The sequence below is a fragment of the Phyllostomus discolor genome, chromosome 7 (assembly GCF_004126475.2).
Source record: "Phyllostomus discolor isolate MPI-MPIP mPhyDis1 chromosome 7, mPhyDis1.pri.v3, whole genome shotgun sequence".
In the NCBI taxonomy this organism is placed as follows: Eukaryota; Metazoa; Chordata; class Mammalia; order Chiroptera; family Phyllostomidae; genus Phyllostomus; species Phyllostomus discolor.
In genome coordinates this window covers 112,109,681-112,135,971 of record NC_040909.2, presented here as the reverse complement: position 1 = coordinate 112,135,971, position 26,291 = coordinate 112,109,681, and the positions used below count along the sequence as shown (strand labels likewise).

General features: G+C 40.3%; 1 protein-coding gene across 1 annotated transcript; it reads left to right on the top strand.

Annotated features, from left to right (window-relative positions):
• Positions 1–1,176: 1,176 nt before the first annotated feature.
• FBXO43 (F-box protein 43) lies at positions 1,177–13,837 on the top strand. The gene is made up of 5 exons (XM_028533865.1): positions 1,177–1,631; positions 5,103–6,580; positions 8,520–8,622; positions 12,841–13,044; positions 13,143–13,837. Exons 1-5 carry the CDS (start codon positions 1,629–1,631, stop codon positions 13,389–13,391), a joined length of 2,037 nt encoding a protein of 678 aa, XP_028389666.1. The 5' UTR covers positions 1,177–1,628; the 3' UTR covers positions 13,392–13,837.
• Positions 13,838–26,291: the final 12,454 nt, after the last annotated feature.

The following is a 26,291-nucleotide window of genomic DNA, read 5'->3' as shown; positions in this document are numbered from 1 at the left end:
TCTGGATTTCCAGTATTCAAACCAGTAATTGGCAAGTAGTCAAAGCTTAATCATTGTTAGCGAACTTGATTTTAGATGTATGTAATTTGGGGTGACTAAGGGGCAATCAGATGGAGAAATGTCCAATCACAGGAGAGTGGCAGTAGCAGCTGCTATTGGCTTAAAAGTGATAGCATTGAAGGCGAAGCACAGAATGGTAAAGTAAGGAAAATGCTGAGGCAGGACACCTCATTTAGGGAACAGGCAGAGGAGAAGCCTCCAGAAAAAGCAGAATAGAAAGAAGCTGCTAAGGGCAGAGGGATGGAGCCTAGCATATAATAGGTGCCCAGTAAATAAGACATCAATTTTTAAATGCCTAAAAACTAGTCGTAATCCTGTCTAGGAATAAATACTGTAACCAAGTTAGTCAGACTTTCAGACCTTATCCTGTGTACATCTGTACTTCTCATTTAAAAGGGGTCCACTCTGCTTGTCATCTACTTTTTAGACTTGATTATCTCTGGAAACATCTTCAAGTGACCATTCTGCTTTGTTACTTTTAATGGCATCCACTGTAGGACCTATTAGCTTTTCTATATAATGCTCCCCAAGGTGAGAATGAGAGGCAGAGGCTATAAGATCGGGAAACCCTCGCGGTGCTTTGGGTGGGGATGGAAGGCTGGGGCGGGGCCTGCGTGGCGCGTGGCGGCCAGTGGGGGCGCTGCGGAGCTGGAGGGAGGGGAGGGGCGGGGTCGGGTGGGGCGGGGCGGTTACTCCGGCGGGCAGTTCAAACCCTAGGAGGGAAACGCGGCGGCCCCACGCGAAGTTGGCGTAGGGGTTGCCATAGCCGGGTCTCCCTGGGGGCGAGGCCGTAGCTCCTCCCCGGCGTACCCGGCTGCGCTGCCTTTCTCCCCTCCGGCCCGTCGGCCTCGGCTCCCCTCCCGGCCCCGCGGCCCGGTCGGTGCGGCGGCCCCTTGGTCTCCAGTGGACCGGAGCGGGGGGCCCAGGTGTGTGCCGGCTAGCGGGCCTACGGGCGGCCCCGGCCCCGGCCCTGCGCCCCACTTTGCTTTCCAGGTGCTGGGGCTAGAGAGGCGCCTCAAAGCCTTCCACACCACTCGCTCCGTTCCAGGTGACACCCACCCAGACTCGGCCCTGTCGGTGGCTTTCCGGGCTCGGAGCCCCGGCGGCCCAGCTGAGCCTCCCTGCCAGCCTGGCCGCGGGAGGTCGGGCGGCGACGCCGCGCTGAGACCGTTACCCACCCACCCGCGCGCGGGGAGCACCTCGGGGATGGACGACGGCGCCTCGGCTCACACTGCGCTTCCAGGAACCCGAATTTGAGGGGTTTCCCCGGTTCTAAGACTAGCTGGAGAAAATAAGGATATTAAAATTCCCGTTGTCCGGAAAAGCTGAAGGAAATTCAATGTGATTGAGGCCTTTCCAAGTGTTAGAAATAATTCCTGCAACATGTACTTCCCGTACTCTTCAAACGTTAGCAGTCACCGTGCTACCGCACAGTTCAATTAATTGTTCAAACCGAAGTTTTCTCTTTAAGTGGTCTTCCTCTGACATGAATTTCAAAGGCAAAGTGAGAGATTTTCTTGTTTGGAAGGCTACATAACTTCGACATCTAAGAGCTGAAGATTTTACTGATGGTAAGACTTTCCACATTAACAGATGAAGGAGATTTGGTTTTAATGTAGTTAAAAACTAAGTATTTGACAAGAGCTTTTTTTCTTTTTCTCCCCCCCCCCCACCTTTTTTTTTTTTTTAAACAGCATTTGTAGAGATACGTGTTTCCAACCCTTTATCCGGAGTCTGGTGTTAAAAACTGAATATCGAAGAGGCTTGTTTGATTCACCACCGAACTGTTGAATCAGTAAAATTAAGTAGGTCAATGGGCATTCCATTATTTGGCATGAATAATTTCAAATGATTTAAAAATTAGTTAAGAAGAACCAAGTTTTGTTAGAGACCACTTTTGTAGGGTAGTGTAAAGAGGAACATGTTGACAATAGAGACAGCACGTTTCAGGCAACTTCAAATGTATAGGTGGGCAGGAAAAAAATGGAAAGTTTTTTGTGTGTTTATAACGAGTAACCTATGGCTTTTAAGGGGAGAGGATGGTATCTGCATCCTTACTTTGTTTCCAACAATTTATATCCCCGTTTCCCAAATTCTAGCATGGTGAGGCACCTAGTGGTGAAGCAGTGGAATAGTCACATTTGTTTTAACTTGGTACAAAGATTCCTTCACTGAGTTTTAGCAAATGACATGAGCGGAAACGGTTCCTTAGGAGAATGATTCTGAGAGACGGGGAGACATTCGTGGTCGGAGGTGAAATGTTAAAACACTTTCTATCTTATTAACATTTTGAAAACAAAGATTGTTTTGAAATATAATACAAATTATAGAAAGCAAAAGTTGATAGTCTTGCCTGGTAAGCATGTATAGAAGAAGCATGTATAGAAGATCGCAGTGATTCTCAGGATCTGAGGGTCTCTAGATCAAAGGGAAACGTGTGGAATTTACTAGAAAGGAATATGGGTTGAAAGACACAGATACTCTGCCCAGCAATGGTGATCTTCCAATGGTCATTATATCATAAAGAAACCATTTCATTTTGTAGTTAGCTTAGCAATTTAAAAAACCTTCATGCATTCAAATATTTATCTGATATAACTTAGACATAAATAAATTACTTTCCTATTATAGCCTAATATATCTTGCCAGGATCTTTTAATACAGAAAAAATCGAATTTGGCCTGGAGAAAACTTTGAAAAATTGACAGAAGTCTTAGTATCCTTTGGATAAATCCAGAGAAATATAAGAAACAATGATAAATTTCTTACCTTTGCCTCCTTTGAGTTAAAGTTTAATTTGAGTTTCTAAAAAGAAGGAATGTGATGATACTGATAAATTAAGGAGTAAAGTATTTGCTAGTGTCATTCCTTACAAATATAATTACTGAGTCACATTTCTTCTTTAAGTAATTTACTTGAATTCTTTTTTTAATATATTTTATTGATTATGCTAATACAGTTGTCCCATTTTCCCCCTTCACTCCCTTCCACCCTGTACACCCTCTTCCACCCACTTCCCCCCCTTTAGTCATGTCCATGTGTCATACTTATGAGTTCTTTAGCTTCTACATTTCCCGTACTATTCTTTCCCTCCCCCTATCTATTTTCAACCTACAATCTATGCTACTTATTCTCTGTACCTTTTCCCCCTCTCTCCTCCTCCCACCCCTCTGTTGCTAACCCTCCATGTGATTTCCTTCTGTGGTTCTGTTCCTGTTCTAGTTGTTTGCTTAGTTTCTTTTGGTTTTGCTTTAGGTGTGGTTGTTAATAATTGTGAGTTTGCTGTCCTTTTACTGTACATGTTTTTTCTTTATCTTCTTTTCTTAGATAAGTCCCTTTAACATTTCATAAAATAAGGGCTTGGTGATGATGAACTCCTTTAACTTGACCTTATCTGAGAAGCACTTTATCTGCCCTTCCATTCTAAATGAAAGCTTTGCTAGATAGAGTAATCTGGGATATAGGTCCTTGTCTTTCATGACTTGGAATACTTCTTTCCAGCCCCTTCTTGCCTGTAAGGTCTCTTTTGAGAAATCAGCTGACAGTCTGATGGGAACTCCTTTGTAGGTGACTGTCCCCTTATCTCTTGCTGCTTCTAGAATTCTCTCCTTCATTTTTACCTTGGCTAATGTAATTATGATGTGCCTTGGTGTGTTTCTTCTTGGGTCCAACTTCTTTGGGGCTCTCTGAGCTTCCTGGACTTCCCAGAAGTCTATTTCCTTTGCCAGAATGGGGAAGTTCTCCTTTATTATTTGTTCAAATACGTGTTCAGTCTGTTGCTTTTCCTCTTCCCCTTCTGGTACCCCTATAATTCGGATGTTGGAATGTTTAAAGATGTCCTGGAGGTTCCTAAGCTTCTCCTTGTTTTTTTTGAATTCGTATTTCTCCATTCTTTCCTGTTTGGTTGTTTTTTTCTTCCTTCTGGTCCACTCTATTGTTTTGAGTCCCAGTTTCCCTCCCTTCATTATGGGTTCTCCGTGCATTTTCCTTCATCTCTTTTATGGTAACCTGTATTTTTTCATCTAATTTGTGCCCCAAATCAACCAATTCTGTGAGCTTCCTGATCACCAGTGTTTTGAACTGTGCATCTGATAGATTGGCTATCTTGGTCACTCAAAAGGATGAGTCCTGGGGCATTGATCTGTTCTCCTGTTTGAGACATATCTGTCTCTCTCTCTCTCTCTCTCTCCCTCTCTCCCTCTCCCTCTCTCTCTTTTTGGTCTGGTCGTTCCTGTTACAGTGAGGGGCAGAGCCTTAGGTGTTCACCGGGGCTGGGCACCCCAGTCGCTAGATTGTGACGTTGCATGTGGGGGCGGGGGTGGGAGGGAACAATGGCGGTAGTTCCGTTCTCCTGGGACCTCAGTCCCTTCTCTTGGATCATGGGTTGTGCGCTTAGCCCTGGTCCGCAATCGCTGCCTCACTGGATCTGCCAGCTGCCGCTTGCGTACTCAGGGTCCACCCGCTGCGATCTTGTGTACTCCAGATGCCTTATGCGCTCGGCCCACGCCATGATCCCGCGCCCGGCTGCTCCTCTCTACCCCTCCTACCGGTCTGGATGAACGGGTCTATTTCAACTTCTTGGCTGTCCAACTTCCATTCAGATAAATTCTCTGTCAGTTCTGGGTGTTATTCTGCCTCTAAATTGTTGTTGTTCTAATGTTGGTTGTGCGTGAAGGTACGGTGTATCCACCTACGCCTCCATCTTGCCGGAAGTTCGTAATTTACTTGAATTCTTTATTTGGAATTTCAAGAACATTATAAAGGGTGGGTTTCCCACAAATAGTTGTATTTTAGTGCAGTTAAAATCTAAGGTAATTAAATAATGCAAAAATGATGCTGCCAGGTTTTTTTCTCAAGTGTAGTTCAAGAAAATATTTGTGCATGGTGCTTAGACTATGTTTAATCAAGTAAAAATAACTTTTTTATTGTCATATAATTTTCATTATTATCTCTATTCATAACAAATAATGTATTTTGGTATAAGCTGCCAGGCTATGCATTTTAAAAGGAGAATAAAATTTGTTTTCACTTTTTACAAACAGATTCTGAAGATGTCAGAAAGGCATTCCAGTCAGGCTGGAACTGGAGCAGGAAATGAGGTGGACTCTCCTACTGTCAATTTTAAGTACTGCAGCCTCAGAGATTTTTGTTCCACATCTTCCTCTCAAGATAGTGGTTACAGTGAGTTGTTGAAATCTTGCAGCTTGGATAATACAGATAAAGAATTTTTTGAAAACACAGGAGAAGGCCCAACATTAAACTATGAGCATCCTGAAACTTCAAGTCTGGGCTTAACACATCCTTTAGAGACCCCTACTCAAAAAAAGAGATTTGTCTTTGCTAGGAAGGAAGTGGATAATGAACCCCCAGAACTGTGTGAAACTCCTAAACTCAGTATGAAAAAATGTTTACTGCGAAGAAGGCTGGATATATCTTTTTCTCTTCTCAAGGAAGACTTTGAATCACAAAATAGCTCTCTAGAAAGTAGTATAAGCCAAGTTCTCAACCTGAAGAAAAATTTTCCAAGCTGTATTTCTGATTCTCCAAGGCAAAAGAATCTTAGTGCTTTAGTTACTAGCACTTTGAAAACAGAAGAAGTGACTTCCAGCAGTCAAAAATTGAGACTTAATTTTTCTCAACAGAAGACTTCCACAGTTGATGACTCCAAAGATGACTGTAGCCTATTTGAAGTTGAATGTTTATCTCCGATTCAGGGCAATACTTTTAAAGACTTTATCACTCATGACCTTAGTGATAGTAGTCTATGCATTAATGATGAGAATACATATCCTGAACTCCTGGGCTCCTCTGGTAGTGGAACAACTTGTGAAACAGATGAGGATATATTTGTGACTCCAATAAGTAACCTCGTAGCAAACATTAAATTTAAGGCAAGAGAAAGACTTTCTCTATCTGAAGTGAGAGGCAGTATTTCAACACCTGAAGACAGTGGTTTTAACTCACTTTGCTTCGATAAATCAGAAGATTCCTTCTCAGACCAGGAGAGTTCTTTTCAAGAACTCCAGAAACATAAGGGAACTCTCAAAGGGAGGGACACCATAAGAAAGTCAAGACGCCTGGGAAGGTTGAGAAGATTGTCCACCCTTCGGGAGCAAGGCTCACAATCCGAGACAGAAGAGGAAAACCAGATCATCCACTCAGCCTCTGAAATAACACCAGCAGCTGCTTCAGACATCTCAGAGAGTCAGCCCAGCAGTGGCAGTCAGAGTGGGGATTTGATTTTAGGTTTTAAGAATTTCTCAAACACCCCAGCCTTGGAATTAGTGCATGAGCTCTTTATGAAAAACAAAAGGAAAAGGTTCCAACACAATAGTGCCCATGAATTCTTAGAAGACAGGGATGGGGGGAAAATAGCAGTGCTGCAGTGTGTACTTGCAGGACTAATTGGGAAGAAAATGGGTATAGACAAACTGGACATCTTAACAGAGTTAAAATACAGAAATTTAAAGCATATTCTTGCAGTGGTTTTAGACTCCTTGACTGCACAAAGCCTATGCAGGTAAGAAATAATTTTTTTCTGAAATAAAACAGCCTCTTATCACTTTTAAGGTGGAAGCTTTTCTATGAGCTAAGTAGTCATCCAGTTTTCTGTTTATTTTATTTTGTTATCTCTGTCTTTGGTTGTATTACACCTTATCAAAGATGGTTTAGTGAATTTCCTGATAGAGCTTACTAATATACTTCGTTACACTTAAAAGCCTGTTTTAGAAGCCACAATATAATCTTCTTTGGGACACAGTTCATGTCCCTATCATTTGGAAGGAGAGTTTATAAAAGTTGAACTTCAGATTTTCAAGAGGGCAAGCTTTATTCCATGAAAGTTATTTAATGATTTATTTAGTAATTCACATCCTGTTGTCAGTTTGCAAATTGGAGTCAAGTTATGCTACTTGGTCATAAATAATTTAAAGCATTATGGTGACTAAGAAATGACAACATACAAAGGATATCATTTAGTTATTGAAGGTTTAGAATCCAAGAACAATGGTTAGCTTTCATTTTAGGGTTTGGTTTTTGCAAAGACCAAGGTAATATGGATTACTTTGTTTTAATTGCTAACACAGAAATGGAAATTAATTACTTTTGAGAACTTCAAGGAATTAGAAACTGAAGGATTTGTGATCATGGATTTCAGTGTACTGAGTGCTACTGCATAACTAAAGAGAAACTCAGACATTTAGGAGTGCTGAGGGTGGGTTGCCAGGGTTACAAAGACCAAACTGAGACTATGTTCATACTGGCAATTCTGGGGAGTCACAGGACTATCAGAAGATAAGACCCTGGCAAGCCCTAACTAGGAAGGAAGGGAGTCATGTAGAACAGCATTTCTGCAAGGTGATGTTTGGGGGAGGACATGCAGGAAAGTGAGTGAACCTCTTTTTTGATAGGGATATGTCATGAGTTTTTATGGCCATATTACTTCTATTATAGCCCTTCATCTTTCTCCCATAAATTAATTGTGGGCTATTGCAGAGAACTATAGAATTTCAGAGCTGGAAGTCTGAGATATTTAGCCCTATACTATATTTTGAAGATGAGGAAACTGAGCTCCGGAGAAGTTAAGTGACCAGCCAATAGCCACTCAAGGAGATAAAATAGATCCAGATGTACAGCTGAGCCTTCTGATTTCTAATCTAGAATTTTCCAACAAACTTATTGAGGTATAAAGCCTTTTTGAATAGACTTGATCAGAAATGTACTTGGTCTAACCTAAGTAGGATAATGAACAGATTAGTGCAATTACATGCATGTGCCTTTTAAACATGTTCAAATGAGATAAATAATAAGAGATGGTGAGATATAAAAATTTTATTTTTGTATGCTGGACTATTTGGATACTGACCAGTTAAAATAAAAACTTAGATGATGCTTTTGGGTGCTCACTTGGAGTTGATATTCAGTCATATTTCAACAACTACCTGTCCTGCCCAGCCCTACAAATGCGTAGTATTTGTCCTGCAGAATGTGTGTACGATGTTAGTGGTGTCCATTCTTGGTGATTTGAGATTATAGTTAGTTGAAATAGCTGTGGCAAACAGCCGATCTTTAGTTCATGTCTTCTCAGTTAATGAGTGACTTTTTGCCTGTTCCTACTCATCAGTCTGCTATAAGATACACGTACCAGTTTAGGGAGAGGCAGTGCAACTGGAGCAACCATGGTAGCTGGAAAAGCAGTAGTGTTGACAACTCAAGTATTAACCTGGGGCCCTCCTTGGTGCGTGACTTTGTTTTTCAACAGTCTTTGAGTGATTGGTTAAATTAGAGTAATAAAAAGATCGGCTTAACTGTTGAAGGATTATTTTTTTATAGATTAAGACATTATCAATGTGTATTTTTAGGTTTAAATTTACTGTCTAAAATGAAGACTTTTTTTTATAAATTGCCATATGCAAAAAATTTTAATATATACAATATGAGGACTGATCTTTTCATTATAGTGTTTGGAAAGTGAGCAGAAATTGGCGTGAAATTATTGTTCAAGATAGAAAAGCAAATCAGAGGAGGAAATTTTATATCACACAACTGAAAACAGACTCTGAGGTAACATATATAATACTTTTCTAAAGTATATTCTAAAATATATATATCTAATAATCCCATATTGCTGTACAACCTAATTTGGTTTCCCTTTCTTTTACCCTTCTCCACTTAGCAAATGTTCACTCATAAGCTCTGTACTTTTCCCAAACTCCATTTCCTTCTGGACTGTAAGTTGAGTAGACTACTTAGTTTCAAGAACATATTGTTGTTTGTGCCGTTGGCGGGATTCGAATGCCAGTGAGATGCTGGATCCTGTTTATAATTAGATATTCTTATAGCATTTTTTAAATTTAATTCTTTTTTTCATTGATTTTAGAGAGAGGGAGGAAGGCAGTGAGAGAGAAACATCGATTTGTTGTCCCACTTGTTTATGCATTCACTGATTGCTTCTTGTGTGTGCAATGACCAGAAATTGAACCCCCAACCTTGGCGTACTGGAACAACACTAACCAATTGTGCTACCCGGCCTTTTTTTTTTTAGTCTTTTAAGTGGAATTATGTGCCAGTTGCTTAGATTACAATGGCGAACATTTCTGGCACAGTTCCTGCTCTCTTGGAGCTCATATCTTATGGGTGATACAAGTAGGGGAAGGCCAGAGCTCATTCTGTTGGATACTTGGGGATCAAGAGAAGGCTTTCAGAAAAAATGCATCTCAGCTGACACCAGAATGACCAATTATCAGTGAGCCAGGTGAAGACAGGGACTAGTGTTTCAGCAGAAGCAATAGCACGTATGAAGGCCTGGAGGTGAGTGAGCATGGCAGATTACTACTGGTAAAGCATCACAGACTTGTATTCCTATGAAGATTTGAGGTCCAGCTTTGAAGTTTCAAGAAAAATCCTACAGAAGCTGATTCTTCTCAAGGACACTACTTGCTATAATAGGTACCTGATGACACTGGCACCCATATTTCTTGTATGTTCAACTTTTAGACATTTCTTAAGCATCAATATCAAAAGAAACTCAGAGAGTTACTTGTTCTACTAAAAAGTATTTAACAACATGGTAAAGGAAATTTCTAATTTCATTAAATACAATAATTGAGATGAAGCATGGCATAAAACAAATAGGAACACCCAGATACAGATTGGTGGATTTCTCATTACAGTGAAATATTAGGGATTGCTTTTAACTAAAACATTGTCTTTTTATCTTATTTTAAAGAAAAGTTTTACCTTCTCACTTGTAATGAGTTGCCTTACAACTTATTCACAGCTTCTGGCAACTTCGGGCCACAGCTGCTGGCTTTGGGAGCTCCCAATAGTGAAGGTATTAATTGCCTTCCTAACATATCTTTTTAGAGTGCTGTCCTGCATACTAGTGACAGACTTAAAAACAGTTTTTTAAAACCAGAACCTATTAATATTAAACTTTTAGCCCCATATACTTCTTACATCTTAAAAAGAACAAACCCATGTTTGTGCTTGGCCACTTTTCAGGTAATTCTAAACAAAATAGTCTATCTGTATAGCCTAGCCACCAATTTTTTAAAACCTTGGTTTCTTAAAGGTTTTACCTTACTTGAACTTTCCCCCCTTATTTTGGTTTGCTTTCAATTTTTTTCAAAGTAAAAGAAATACATGGTTAAAAAAGTCAAATTGGACAATGAGGTTTATAACAAAACACATTTTCTTGCCCTGTGGCCTGCCAGCCTTGATTCTTCTCTGTGGAGGCAATCATTTTCAACTCTTTCATTGTTCCTTTTGATATTTGCATCCACATTTCTAAGTAGAAGACCTGTACTGCCATTTCTCTGCATTTTTTTTTATGGAGATTGTCCTCTAACCTCTCACCACTACTACTGCTACTATCTACCCCCATCTCTCTGAATGCCTTTCTCCCTTTCTCCTATTTTTTTTTGTATAGACTTTATTTATTTATTTTTAGAGAGGGAAGGGCAGGGGGGGAGAGAGAGAGAGAGAGAGAGAGGGAGGGAGGGAGGGAGAGACAGACAGACAGACGCAGACATCAACGTGTGGTTGCTGGGGGCTGTGGCCTGCAACTTAGGCATATGCCCTGACTGGGAATCGAACCTACAATGCCTGGTTCACAGCCCGTGCTCAATCCACTGAGCTAAGCCAGCCAGGGCCCTTTCTCCTATCTTAATGGATACAACTGCACCATGTGGGAGTGAGTCAGAATTAGGTGCTGGCAGTATGAAGACTGTTGAGATTATTATGACTTTTGACAGTTGTAATATGCAGTACACTATCATTAGACCATTTTTCCTTATATAACTTTTTTCCCCAGAGTTAATAATTGCCCAGTTTCTTTCTTTTTTGCTTAGTGTTTCTCTACACAGATCCCTGATTCATCTTCTGTTATCCACCAGAACTGGAAATCTCCTCTGTGTAAGTCCAAACATATCAGGTATTCTACCTGTTCCGTCTTTCCTTCAGAGACATTGTTCCTGGTGTCCTTTGCCCTCTTGTTCTAATATGGACTGGTTGCTTTCCATCTGAGCTATCCTAATGTATTAACCAGAGCAAAAATTATAAAACCAAGTCGTTAGATGGTTTTCCTCACACTTGTGTAGGTAGCATCACCGAAAGCTCCTTGTGTGTGAAAATTAGAAGGCATGCATGGAGCAGCTACACACAATAGCATCTCAGTTTTGTGTGTGCTTTCCAGCAGTGGGACTGAACATTGCAATTGGAATTCTGCACCTTTTCCACTGTGTTTCTTAATTTACTGTATCCTGCACGATTTCTTATAATCACGGAAATGAGCAACCATGAAGTGACTCCACTCTCATATTTAAATGTTTTCTGGTAGCATGTTGATGACTGTGTTTCAGAAAATTTTAGTGTTCACAAACATGTGCCTTTGTTAACTGCTTTGCTTTGCATTGTTCAGAGATGGTTGTATGCACGTCACGCTCCAGGAGAACAGGGATTGGACTGTGTTATTCCCTTGGCATCTTAGGCATGCCATAAATATTTGTAAAATGAATGCATGTTTCTTCTGTGGCTAAAACTTGCTTCAACAACATACCTCTATCCACTATTTTGGTTCATGCATGCTGTTTACCAACTTCATTGAAACCCACTGAAATTTTAGCGTGCTGTTATGTCATGTGCTTATGGCCTAAACTGCAAACCATTTATGCAAATGTGATGTAGAAATGTATTGAGTCCTTGAAAAAGTTCAACTGTATTTATTTTAATTTCTGAAAACCAATACTCATCCATTACATGTGTGCATATGTTGTTAAACTATTAATCACATAATTGTTCATGATCAGCCAGCTTCATTTCCTATGTTTATCCTACCGTGATTTCTCAGGTTTTATGTCTCCCCACTGCTAGGAGCCAACTTGGCTAAGGGGACTCTCAAGGGAGAAGCCACAATTATAGTTGGACGCATGAGGAAATTCACTTGCAGTTCATTTTATTTTGATAATTGGTTAAGAATGCCAAGTTGTTTTAAAAAAACACATTATTTTTTAACCAACTTTAACAAAATAGGATTACTTACCGAAAATATTTCTTGGCTATATATTTGAGTGCTGTGGAAATCCAGTTCGGTAAGAGTGATTTCTTTGTCTCCTTTTAAAATATCAAAACTGTTTAAAATTTAATGGTAAAAATGAATTGAATGTTTACAAGTATTGCAAAAAGCAGCCAAACCAATTGGTGTCATGGTCTAACCAGGCCCATTATTCTTTTGACATGTGGCAAAGGTAAGAACCCTTCAAGGAATTTCATGATATCCCATAGCAAACTTTACAAAGGATTCATCCCTTCTTAGACGTTGGCTTGACCTGGGTTGGCAGGCTCCAGTCTGTGGTCCAAATCTTGTCCGTCACCTGTCTTGTTAAATTAAGTTGTGTTGGAACTCAGCACTGCTCTTTCATTTACATACCTCTATAGCTGCTTTTGCTGAAACAGCAGCTGAGTAGCTGTGGCTGGCCTGAGAAGTGTGAAATATACACTGTCTGGCTCTTTTCAGAAAAAAGCTGCCAACTCATGTCTTAAACAAAGAAAATAACTAATCGTTCAAACTGAAAGCTAACATTTATTTTTAAATTTGTAATATGTATTTCTTTGACTTTTAAATGTTAGATGAGAGAAAATATTTTTTCTAAAAAGGAATGATTTAGGGAGAAAATTCTAGTGGTGTGAAACCACTTATAAACATTGAAATACACATGCATCAAAAAGCTGTCCTAGAACTTGTGACATTACATTATTGACCCCTCTTGTCTTTTACCACAGCAAGCTATATTAAATGTGCAGGATGCTGCCACTCGGCTTCATCTTTTAAATCGATCAGCTTTAAGATCTGTACAAGCTCAGGCTAGGACACCAGGTTCTCAGAAAGAACAAGGTTCAACATTGTCCCCTTGGGGTGAAGTTTTGACACCTATAGCAAGCTCTTCAGTTACTCACTCACATAGTAAACAGGAAGAATATGTTAAGGTGAGTATTATGTTGTTAGAAATAGATATTTACAGAGTTTGAAATAAAGTGATTCTCTATATGAAACTGGAAGATTTGTATATATGCTTTTACTGCAGGTTGCCAAAACACTTTTTAATGATGAAGCATTAAAACCTTGCCCAAGGTGCCAATCCCCTGCTAAGTACCAGCCATATAAGAAAAGGGGGCTGTGCAGCCGCATGGCCTGTGGTTTTGACTTTTGCGTGTTGTGTCTGTGTGCTTATCACGGGTCAGAAGAATGTAGTCAAGGAGCAGCAGGTCCAAGAAATAGAAAGGATGCTCTTCCAGGAAGTGCCCAGAGTAAGCGGAATTTAAAGCGCCTCTAAAGAGACTTTCTGTATAAAAGAAGCATTCCCCCAAGCAATGTTTAGTCTGACTTAAAATTATGAATATTTTAAAAGCATGCAAATTTTCCATTAATGACAGATGATGATTTGCTTCCTATTTTGTATATATTATAACCCATGTTATTATATGTTTTCTTTAAGGTGGTGAATTTTGAAATAATTTTACTTGACTGTGTCACCTTTACCCATTTTAATAACTTAATGTTTTTAAATAAAGAATTTTCAATGTTAGCACATATATGTATTTAACCATTTCATGTAATATTTAAGAATTGTGCATTTCATCAGTATGTGTTGAAATTTTCTTCAATCACTTTTTAAAAGTAGTTTTTCAAATAATATTTACAATTTTGAACTTGAGATAAATGGTCTTATAGATTTAGAAAATGAGTATTTGAAATGAAGTACAAATAAAATGTTTTTAGAAGTTCTATTGAATTTATAATTTCAAGCTTTCTCTTAATTTGGTGAGTGTCCTATTTGGGTAGACTTCTGGCTAAATAAAATTGCTTAAAACTCATAACTAAGAAGATATAAAAAAGTAAATTATTAGACATGTATGGTTATTCATAATGGGAATCTTAGTCAATATGTCACACATTTCATATTAGTACTTTTTTAAATTCTAAAACTATATTCACAGATTTCATTTGTTTGTTCTAGCCCAGGTATCAATATTGTGACAAATATGGGCTGGTTGGAAAAGATAAGTTTTTTTAAATAAGAATATTTATTTAATTGTTTATAATGTACCTCTATCCAAAACTGATTTGAATTGCATGTTTTTTTTATAGAACAGTAGCAAGAAAGAGCTAAGTTCTATTGTTGAACAAATTACTAAACCCAGCAGAAAATCTGAAGGTAGTTTAATAATTTCTTTGCTTGTGTTCAGGTACTGATGTGTGTACATGTAACAGCCGGGAGGTCTGGCCAGATCGCTGGGGGGCTGGGAGAAACCCTATCTGGTGCAAGAGGCTGTTCCCTCCCCAAGAGAAGGGAGGGGTTAGAGGAAACCCCAAGGTTGTGGATTGAAGTAGCAGCCAAGAAAGAGCCCCACACTTCCCCAGAGAAGGAAAGGACCCTTGAGGCTGGGAAGTGCTAAATGCAGGATCAAAACAAGAGTTGGGGCATAATTCAGTAGTCTGGAAGCAACAGTAAACAACTAAGCAGCTTGTGACACCACTTGCACGGGGCTGTGGGGCTGGAAAAGGTCACAACCTGCGTGTAGCAAGGTGATGCCCCTCTCTGGGCAGAAACTCTGTGCCCATGTGTGGCTGAAAAAGCCTCCCACCTGCTTCCAGATCATGGTGTCTAGAGGAAGGGCAGAGACCCTGTGCTGGCTGACACACGTGGTAGATGTTGGCCCAGGTTAGTTAGGAATTTGGACACTCCCACAGTGTGCAGGGTTTGTGGGGAAAGATGTAAAGTGGTGGGTGCACAGCACTCCCTCTCTTCCTTGTCTCTGGTCAGGGTGGGGAACAGAGTGCCCTTTTTGCACTCCCCTTGCAAGGTCAGGAGCCAGCTCATGGAGGCCGAGTCCTGTGCACAGGCACGTGTGCCACCAGCAGTGGGTCCACGGGCGCTGCGCCCTGCTCATGGCTCTTGAGTTGTCCTGCTTGCACGGTCTGGAGCAGACTCGTGCAGGACATGCATCTGACCATCAGTGGGCCGGTGAGACGCTGCGGCCCTGCCCCACCCTGCACAGGTCCTGGACTGCTCCCATTCTCTTGCCCTGAGAGCTGCACACAGAGGCATGGGCTGGAATATTCACCGGCTGCTGAGTGCTAAGCAGCCCTGGATGCCAGGGCCCAGAGGACTGAGCCCTTCACATGACCAGCTGCAGTGATCTGGCAGTGAACCCTGACCCTGAGAGAGGGAGAAAGCTGAGGCAAGGCCATGGAGACGCTGGCCTCACAAGCATGCACTTGAGAGAGAGAGAGAGAGAGAGAAGGGGAGATGGTGACCCATCTGTGTAGCAGCCTTGGACTCCGAAAGGACAGATAGGAATGGAGGGGGCGTCTCTGGGCATGGATTTGGATTTCAGTCTCTTTGGGAACAAGGGGATTTCTGTGTTTTGCAGAAGAGAATGGCTTGAAGCAGGGGAGCACTCCCTCCCCCCAAATTGGACACCCCGTTAATAAAAAACCTTTTTCTTTTAATCTCTGTTTTATGCTTGTGTATGGTGGCATGTGGCTGAATCCTGTTTTGCCCTGTAACATACACACTATACATACAGATTTAAAATGTAGTTTTCTTATACATTATCTTGATAAGACTATTTAAAAGTGTGAATTAGTATAGGTATGTATTGAAAATGTGCCATAAGTTTTCACTCACTAAAATTTTAAATTAACTACTAAATATTAAATTTTGTCTATAGCTTATCTAATTTCACTGAGAATTTTTGGAGGCTAAACGTAAGTATGAATAAATTATTAGTTGTATTCAATATGATACACAGTCCATCAATTTTACATCACATTTTCTGATTTATTTTAGTCTAACCAAATTTAGTTCTTAATATCTATTTAATTTCCTGAGTCATTTTCCACATTAGGATCAACATATGTATTAATGTTGTTCAGTTAAGGTTTCATTTTTTCCTCCACCAGAGAAGTTTCTTTGTTTTTAGGAAACTTATTCTCAGAATGATTTTCTTATGAAATCAACTCTGATTTAATCCAAACTGTGTACTGTCTTCGGCCCCTCTTTCTGTGTCTCAGATCAAACCATAGATTCTTTTGCCATATGGACGTTGTCGCAATTTTACACTCTCTGTATCTGCCTGACCTGAATGCCTTCCCAGAAGTGACTTTTAGGTCTTCAAAATCACAGATCCAAGTTATATGATATTAAAAAAACCCCAAAATATAAGATTGTCTATAAAATTTAAATGTTTACATTTCCTAATATCTTATGAGTTTTTATTATTTTATTACAAAGTAATAGAGAGAGAAGACAAGTGTTTTTTTACCTCTTAAACATGAAATTGTCAGTAGTGCAATGTAGGAACCTGGAGTCCTCGTTCCCGTCCGTGATGAGGCACTTGGTTGCCGTCTGATGTTTCCCAACCACACCACCCTTGCAAAGCAGTCCTATTTGCCATCTTGCAGTTACCCAGTTTATTAGAATGTAATAGAATTCTAATAAAATTCTATTAGAATACCCAGATAAAATTCTATTAGAATTTTATTTCACTCTGGCGGTGAAAATGTTGACTTTCACCGCATTTAATTTTAGAAATCAATAATCTAACATGTGCTCCTCCCTACCTGTACGCACTGTTAACATTGGAAGTTCAAATTTTTTATATTTCTGATTTAAAACAGTTTTTTAGTGCCCAAGGAATGCATGCAGTCCCTGTTTCCCCTCTGCCTGAGACCAGACTTTCTGGTTTCCTATTCTGTGTGTAATTTACCTCCCAGAAGCCTCTAATTTCCAATGAAAATAAGCTTCCCATTCATTTAATTTAATTTTATTATTATTGTTCTGTTTTTGTTGATTCGGTTTAATTTTAGAGCTGGCCTTTTCTAAATCTGCATGCAAAAGATTGATTTAGGCATCAAAAGAGGTACCATTTGGCCGTGTTAAGTTAGTATCACTTTCAGTTCAATCTCCCCATTTCTCTAAGTACTTGCAAGTAAAGGTGTCCTGTTCATTGTATATCTGCAGTATTGATGCGGGCTGTGGGCTGGGAGTTTCTGGCCTTGCGGGCACTATTTTCCGTGTTAGTTTTAGTTTTACTTTGGGATCTGTAGAGTCTGAACAAATTTCTAGGGATATCGTGTGGTGGGTTGAAGGGTGCTCCTTGTGGGTTGAGCTCCAAGGGGCTGTCACCTCCATAGTCACCTCAAATTCTCTAGTGTCTTGGTTTTTCTCCCCGGCCGTCTAATACAGCCGTGAGGACTCAGAGAGCTTGACAGCCAGCCTTCATATGTGCGTCTGCAGATGAGTCAATTATTTATTCACAGTTGAGTTGGAATTCCCTGTGGTCCTCCTGCTCATGGTGAGGTATGCCCTCAGACACCTCTGCGGGGGTTCTTAGGCACCTACAAATATCTGAAATTCAAGCTGGAGGGAGGAAGTGCATCTTACTTTCGGAGTCAAACAAGTTTGTGTTCTCATATATCCAGCAAAAGGTTTTGTTCAGACTCTCAGAAAGCAATTCTAATTCAGAAGCCAAAGGTAACATTGAGCCACTCATTTTTTCCCCCTTCCTATCCTTAGTTATCTGGACCCTTAGCTTTAACCTAGGTTCTCTCAACCCTTACCTTTTGGCTCTACCTTAAGTGTTTCAAAACAAAACAAAACAAAACAAAACAGCTCAAAGTCAGCCTCTTACCTTAAAACAGGGAGGTCTGAAATTCCAAGGAAAACTCACCCAAGTCCACCTAATGCTAAGGGAGGAGCCTGAGGGTGATGGTGGTGGTGCAATGGACCACCTTCTGGTACCTAGCACAGGTCTGGGTCTGCAAGCTGGTCCTGGGTGGGCTTCTCCAGAATCCTGCCACCCTGTGCCAGAGTAAGACAATCTGGGTCATGGTACAAGCGTCCAAGTCACAGCACCATAATGTTGGCAGCGGCCAGAACAAAAACGGCACCAGATGTCAGAGAAGCAGGGTCAGACCGGATCTCGGGTTCGGCAACCTCGGTGCTCAAGTTGTGGCTAGGAAAGAATTCAGAGCCAAGACTCCAACTATAAGCCAAGTTTATTTAGAAAGTCACAGAGGTAGAAGAAATGAACCACAGGAGAAATGGGTTCAGGAAACAAGTTACAGAAGCAAAAGAAGGGCCCTTGAAACTTAGGAGAAAGGAAGAGGCAAGGAAAGACCCTGCTGGGGTGGGGGTGGGAGAGGGCAGAGGAAGTCGCCGAGGGGCTTCCAGAGGGAGAGCGCTGTCCTTGATTTTAACTGGGATTTGAGTATTATGATCAAGCAGTTATGAGTGAAAGAGTGTAAGGACTGAATACCACGTATTTTCATGATTATATTTTTAAAAACTTTCTGAGAAAAAAGATTATAGAGTAGGAATTCAACACACAAGCCTCTTAGTAGTAGATTTTACATTTGTATGGGGTCAGGAGGTAAGTAGGTTCACTTGAAGAAAATCATACAGTATTCACAAACAACTTTATTAAACAAAGGCTCCAGTTATTCAGAAAACCATCAATGCCATCCCAATTATTGTAAATTATTGTGTAGCATAGTAACTGACCAGAACAGTTACTCTGGCTGTACGCCCCCTTAGCATCCTGTCCTTCCTCTGAGTTCACTTTATTTAAATTGAGTATTGAGTTTCTTTCCCTATAAAGGATACGCTCTGTCGGGCCTGGACTATAGCATGTCTGATTTAAATACGATTGCACCCCTGGTATTTATTTAGCCTAGCGTCAGGGAAGTAGAAGGTATTCGATAAATATTTTTTGAATGTGTAGGTATTTTTAGTGCTAGTAGTAATTTCTGTCCAAGTAAACTATTATACTTTTATCCAAATGATTTGCTAATTTCTTAGTGTTTGATTTCAGTGTCTATTGCTTTGTCAAACAAAAATGTAGGGTCTGTATGACTTCTTAAATTGCTTTTAACACGTAACCAGTGAATTTACTTGCTTCACTCATCCTTTCAGCTGCTTTTTCTTAAGAGTTAGTGTATAACAGAAAGAGTTGCTAGGCTAGGAGTCAAAAAAGGCAATTGGTATCCAGAACTCCTTACCAGCTGGGCTCTTATGCAAGTCATTTATTGATTTGGAGCCTATTTTTATCTACAGAAAAGAGAAATGGAAAGGGGTGATGTATTGTGAAATGGCTCCTGAAACTCCAAGTGGCACACTAGTGTGTGTGGGTGCTCGCTGGGCTGCACGTGTATGAAGTGAAACAAACTAGCATCTGTGGGGATAGAACATGCGACACTGATACCTGTAGCATCACACGGAGCAAAACTAAGTCCACCTCCTACTTGTAAAAAAATGTCTGAATGCAACCAACCATGAATTGAGCATTTACTTTGTATAGGCACTGTTCTTCTAAATCCTTTACGTGTGTTAATTCATTCCTCACAGCAACTCTATCAGGCAGCTTTTTTCTTACTCCTTTTATATATCAGAAAACCAAGAACTGGGTTCTATCTAAGATCACACAGGATTCTACCAGAGGTGGTCTGCCACTCATACATGGCAAAAGTCTTTGCAGAACCCCTGCTGGTAGATTCAGTGTGCATGTAATTACCATGTCTTAAGTGGGAGATTGGTGTACCAGGAAAAAAAATAGTTTTAATTTAGAACAATTCTGCTTGAAAAGCTTAGCTCACAAGTGGCTTAAATGACATCATGGAAGAACTAAATGAATTGCGTGAATATACTGCCATCTGAGAGCTCAGTCCAAAAGAAAGGCCTCCGCTCCAGTCCCAAGACCTTTGTAATCCAAACACACAAGGCATGAGAACAGGAATAAATATCATCACATTCCGGTAATTACTGCATTCTTACAGGTTTTGATTACTGAGTGCGAGAAAATAATAAGGAAATGTCCACCCAACATTTACTAATGGTCTACTCTATGTTCCCAGGAAGATTTCAAAACAAGAAGGATGATTACATTTGGCACTTTATTTTCGTATTTTGTTTCACTTCTTAATAAGGACATAAGGAAAAAAATGAGTGTTAATTCTGGGGAAAACCCAATGAATGCTTTCCCTTCTACTGAAGTTAGGATAAGAACCCCTCTATCTTTCCCTCTGTGGTCTGTCCCTTTTATAGCTGTGTTAGCTCATGGGCGGGGACATTCTTTCTATTTGACTTCTATTTGTTTCCAGGAAGAGTATTTCCTATTTCTTACCCCGTCATTTCGGAAGCTTGTGGTAAGTCATATAAAGAGAAACAACACTTTAAGAGTTATCTAATTAATCATTGTATACTAGCATTTCTGTGGGTGCAAATATGGATGTTTAAGTTTCTTCCAGCTATTTAAATACTTAATAAAGTCTTACGGATTTCTTAGCTGTTGAGAAAACATTTTTGATACTTACTTAGCACTGTGTAAAGGTGTTTTTTTTAATTTTATTTGTTTTATTTTTTTTAAATTGGTGAATTTTTTAAATGATTTTATTTATTTATTTTTAGACAGGGAAGGGAGGGAGATAGAGAGAGAGAAACATCAATGTGCAGTTGCTGGGGGTCATGACCTGCAACCCAGGCATGTGCCCTGAATGGGAATTGAACCTGCAACAGTTTGGTTCACAGCCCGTGCTCAATCCACTGAGCTACGCCAGCCAGGGCTTTATTTGTTTTATTTTTTAGAGATTTTATTTATTTTTAGAGAGAGGGGAAGGGAGGGAGAAAGAGAGGGAGAGAAACATCAGTGTGTCATTGCATCTCACATGCCCCCCTTGGGGACATGGCCCACAACACAGGCATGTGCCCTGACTGGGATTCGAACACAGCCTGCACTCAGTCCACTGAGCTACACCAGCCAGGGCTGGGTTTTTTTTTTTTTTTTTTTTATTACCTTTGCTTAATTTGTGACAAAAGGCAAAATTGTCAGAAACTAATGACACAAAAATTTACTGAACATTTTCATCATTTGATTTCATATGTTCTTTGTTTGAATTAAATTATTTGTATGGTTTTGTTTTAAATTGTACCTCTCAGTGGTGTTTCTCTGCTGAGGGTAAATAAATTAAAGTCCACACTAAGTATTCCACAAGGGGGCACCAAAGATTCATTTATGGAGATTTTGGCTATCCAAAAATGTAAATGTAGCTTTTCTATATTTGACATTGATGCACTGTGACATTGCCAGAAAGGGGAAATGTTCCTTGACTTAATTTTTTAAGTGTATGTAGAATAAATTTTGGTAATAGTTATTACTCAGAGTTGCTAATTAAAATATTTTAGCTGGCTTGCAGGAGGCGGTTTTCTGGGATGACTTTTAACAGAGCACCTTGTTGGCAGCTGGGTCCGTGCCTTAGACACCTGTGTTTGCTCGCCCAGCCGCTCTGCCCTCTTGGCTGCCTCACCAGGCACGGTGGAACCAGAGGCACAGAGGGACCCGAGAAACGTGGAGGTGAGTGCTGGCTGTGGATGGCGGTGGCATACCACCAGTTACTTCCCTCTGGCATTCTCACTTCTGCAGAAAGGCGGTGCTTGGTTCAGGCCCTAATCACCTCCTGCTTAGATTCTGTACGCATCTCCTGACAGCAATCCTTGCTTCTCCTTTCTCCCCATTTGAATCTGTCCTGAACATCCCTCGCCAAGTTATTTGTATTAAAATGTGGCTCCAATTACATTGTTTCCTATTAAAAATGTAGCAGAATTTAGGATCTCCTGACGGTCATAACTTTCTAGCAGTCTCTCCCATCCTTCCACTCTGTGCACTTTATTCCAGCCAAACCAGGCTTTCCTGTTGTCCACTTTTCCTGTTCTTTCGCCCACTTCCTCTGTTTCTTGCCACCCATCAAATCCAGCTCATCCTTAATTTCTGCTTTGTGATCTATCTGACAGGATGAAATGTTTACCTTCTTTGAATCTACCATTTATTTATACCTTTCTGTGGTGTTTCTGGCATACCTTATTTGTATTATATTAAAGAATTTAATACATGTCTTAATACATGTTTACCACCATCAGCAAGTTCCTTAAGAGCAGAATTGTTTTGCTTGTCTCTCTACCTCTGTTAACAGAGTGTCTCATATGTGATAGACAATGCAACAAGGATTACTTGGATTGCCAAATCAGTAGTAATTGTCATAATGGGACGATGAATCATACAGTAATATGATGAATGAGAATTAAGATGTGTGTAATGTGTATATATACACACATATGTCAGGTATTTAGGGGCAGAGGATATTGGGGTTTAGGGGTGAAATATGTATGATTAAGTGGTATATAACAACATGCAGAAAGGAAACAATATGACAAAATTTTCTGTACGAAGGTGGCAAAGATATTTATATCGGGGGGGTTGATACTCAAAAGAGTGAAATATTTTTAAGATGTAGTACTTAAATGAAATGAAAGGAAAACAGTAATTTTCTTTGTTTCTGGGCTTTTTTTGAGATATGACTGGCATATATACCATTGTGGAAGTTTAAGATGCATGAAGTGTTAACTTGATACACTTACTGGAGGGCTTATCACCGTCCCTACCCCGGGCTGGTTATGTCACTCTTCAGAACCCTTTGTGTCGTCACGGCATTTATCAGAACTTTTACGCTTTCCTCGTCAGACAGGGAATTCCTTTGTCCTGTGTCTGTGTCCCCAGTACTTAGTTCAGCGTTTGGCTCAAGCCTTCCCAGCCGCCTCTCCTATGTCGTCTGGGCCAGGTATGTGTGATGGCTCTTGGGACAGAGAGAGGGAGCTCTGTGTCATTATTAAAGGCCAGGAGGTGTCAGCGCTGCTGACATAAAAGGTCTCTTTTTTCCTTATTGTCTGCTACTAGGGGCATGTACACTGCTGCCTTGCTCCTTATACAGAGGATAATTTACATTCATTTTCAAGTTACTTTGTAAGTGTTCTTGAATTCTTTCGTGAGGAGTGGAACTATCCCAGGGATAGGGGCTGCTCTTTCTCACCTCCCCAGTGCCCTGGTCTCTGCTCACTCAGAGAGCTGTGGGGTCCTGCAACAGAGACCCCAGTTTAACACAGTTATGGGTCTTTATTGTTGGTGGCTAATTTTTGATTTGGCTCCAAAGTGAACTATATATGTTGCAGGTATCTCATTAAGAGCAAATCTATGTGAGTGCTACCATGATTGTATTTGCATTTTTTTCCAGCTCAGGTTTAGAGGAGCTTGAACACTTGTTGCTACCACATGAGTGAATTTAGGGTTGGGGTTAAAACGGCGGCTGTTTGGCTGCAGTCTTGGCTTTCCACCCGCTCATGCTAACCTGAGTAGTACCGCGCTCCCACTGCAGCAAAGCGCTGGTTCTGCTGCTGCCTGCTTTGTTAGGGAGTCACTTGTTGGCTTGACTTCAGGTACAGAGATGGGAAATTCAAACTGTGGCACCTTTTTTCTTGACCCCTGATACCTGACTGGGGGATTAATCTAGGAGGTCTAATGCTCTTTTGTAACTTTTAAAAAAAGTATTTTAAAAGCAGTTTTAAGGTCACAGCAAAATGAAAAGGAAGGTACAGAGATTTCCCATATCCCCACCAGATTGGCCATTTGTTGCAATTAATGACCCTGCATCGGCATCATGGTCACCCAAAGCCCACGGTTTACCTTGGGGTTCACCCTCAGTGTTGCACAGTTTGGACACAGGTATAATGAGATGTCTCTACTGTTATAGCATCATACTGAGTGGTGTCCTTGCCCTAAAAATCTTCTGTGTTCTGCCCTGCATCCCTCCCCCTGCTGAACCCCTGGCAACTGATCTTTTTGCTGTCTCCTTAGTTTTGCCTTTTTTAGGATGTCAAATAGTGAGAAGCATGTAGTATATAGCCTTTTTTCAGGTTGGCTTTTCACTTAGTAGTGTGCATTTTAGTTTTTTGTAGTCTTTTCATGGCTTGACAGCTCATTTCTTTTTCAGTGCTGAATAATGTTCCACTGCCTGGACATACTATAGTTTGTCCATTCATCTGCCAAAGGGCAATCTTGGCTGCTTCCAAGTTTTGGCCATTATGAGTAAAGCTGCTTTAAACATCTATGTGTAGGCTTCTGTGTGGACATAAGTTTTCACCTGGGTTGGGTAAACCTCAGGAGCACGGGTGGTGGACCACATGGTAAGAGTGTGTTCAGCTTTGTGGGAAACCACCAGATGGTCTTCCAAAGCGGCCGGACCATTTCGCATTCCCTCCAGCAGGGGGCGAGAGCCCCTGCCACTCCACACTTTGTCAGTGTTGTTACTTGGTGTGGTCAGTGTTCCGGATTTCGGCTGTTCGAAAGGTGTGTAGTGGTATCTCTGTTGATTTATTTTATAATTTTCAATATATTTCTTCACAAAGTATAGTTCTTTTAACACGTTTATTATTTACTGTATCACATGCCAGGTTTTGTTTAGGAGCTGGGGCTACAGGAGAGACCAACACAGTCAAAAAATTCCTTAGAGCTCAAATTTATTTTTTAAAAAGAGTGGTAGAAAGGAAGAAAAAATGATGAGAAAAAGAAAAATAATGTATCGTCTACTTGTAGAAATTACAACATCCTAGAGTTTTAAAACTTCAGCTACGGAAGGGTTAAACATTGAATTATCAGTTTGTGCAAGAAGCAAAGTAATATATTGGAATATATTGACAAATAGAATAAATCTAAACCAGCAGGTCCAGATGGTAGTTATCTTGGATAAGTTAGGAAATTGCCTAATGGATGTATTAAACTAATTATGTTCCTTCTTCAAAAAATTATGAACTGTTAAGTTAGGAAGTAGAAAAAATACTGGTTTCTAGTTAAATGCGATATGGATGTGTAGTTGTTATACAATACGGATATGTCATTTTACAAAAAGGAAAGATAATCAATAGTTACCAGAAAGAGAATGGAAACAAACGATGTAAACTTTATGACCTGCGTTTCTGATCTTGCCGCAGTTGCAGTTACTTTAGGGATTGCATCATACATTACTAGATGTTGAGTTGCTATCCAGCTCCTAGGAAAAACATTCTACTGCTTGCCTTGCCATTCTAATTCATGTATAAAAATAAAAAAATATATAACTTAGCTGTATGTGGAAATAAATGAAAACAACCCAAATAAGAATAAGCAAAGGCTATTCAGAGCTTGCTAGAGCAAGGGAGTCGGCCACCATCACTTGCATTTGGCAGAAACTCAAAGGCAGGCAAAAAGTCAGGAAAGCTGCACAGCGAGAAAAGAGGAAGGCTTCAGGTGTGCTCTGCCTGGAGAGTGTTGTCCTGGGGAAGCTGGAAGCAGACCGACTAGAATCGAGTGGGCATCCCATGTGATTGGCTTGGAAAACATACGTGGCTCTCTCTGGTTGGTCCTGAGTTGGAAGCAGAGGCTGTAGTTTGGTTTCCAAGGCTGATTGCTACAGAGGTTATGAGCCAGAGTTCTATTGTAATATAGGGTCAGGCCACTGTCCATTTGTATTCAGGCTTTTAACCACATAAAATATCCCATTACCATCAAAAATTAAAATCACAATGGTAAGAGGAACTTCAGCTTTTGGTGCTGTTTCTGTTTACACGCAGAAAGGTTTAGAAGTAGGCTTAAGTTGTACCCTACCATACCCAGCCCAAGGAAGGACTGGTACTTTTAAATTGTTAAACAGATTGTGTTTTGTTTTTTTTATAAAGAAAACTTCTATGGAAAGCTCAGATTTTGATTTACAGGGACTTTGCCACAGTAACTACAGCTCCATTTTTGCACCATTGAATCAGCCGTTAGCACAGTAAAAATCATTTTTATCAAAGGGGCAAATGCTTTACTAAGGTAATAAATACAAGGGAACACTATAGCTTTTAGAGTTATTGCAAGCACAAATGTTTGAGGTTTTACATAAAGTAGTAAAAGAAAAAAATGATTAAACAGGTAGGATACTTGAAATTTTGCTCTTGATTGTCCAGGAGATATACCCCCCCCCACACACTAGCCAGTCTCTCCCGCAGCATTTGGGAGAACAGCTAGATAAATTCCTGCAGCTTCTCGCCCTAAGCAGGCTGCGTTAGAGGAGCCCTAATGCAAACTAATCCTGCAGTTCAGGCCGGCCTCTGTGACATTGGCTTTGGGGCTCATATTTGAAACTTGATCATTTTTCTTTGTCCACAGCAGCTTAACTTCTGTCTTGTTCCATGGTTATGTTGGCTTCTCATTATATCACAGGCTTAGCTGTTTTACAGGGAGACTCTCTGAGATGCTCTCTAAAGTGGCCCAAATTGAATTGCAAGTATAATACAATGTCAATATTTAAGTTAGGCCATCTCAAACAC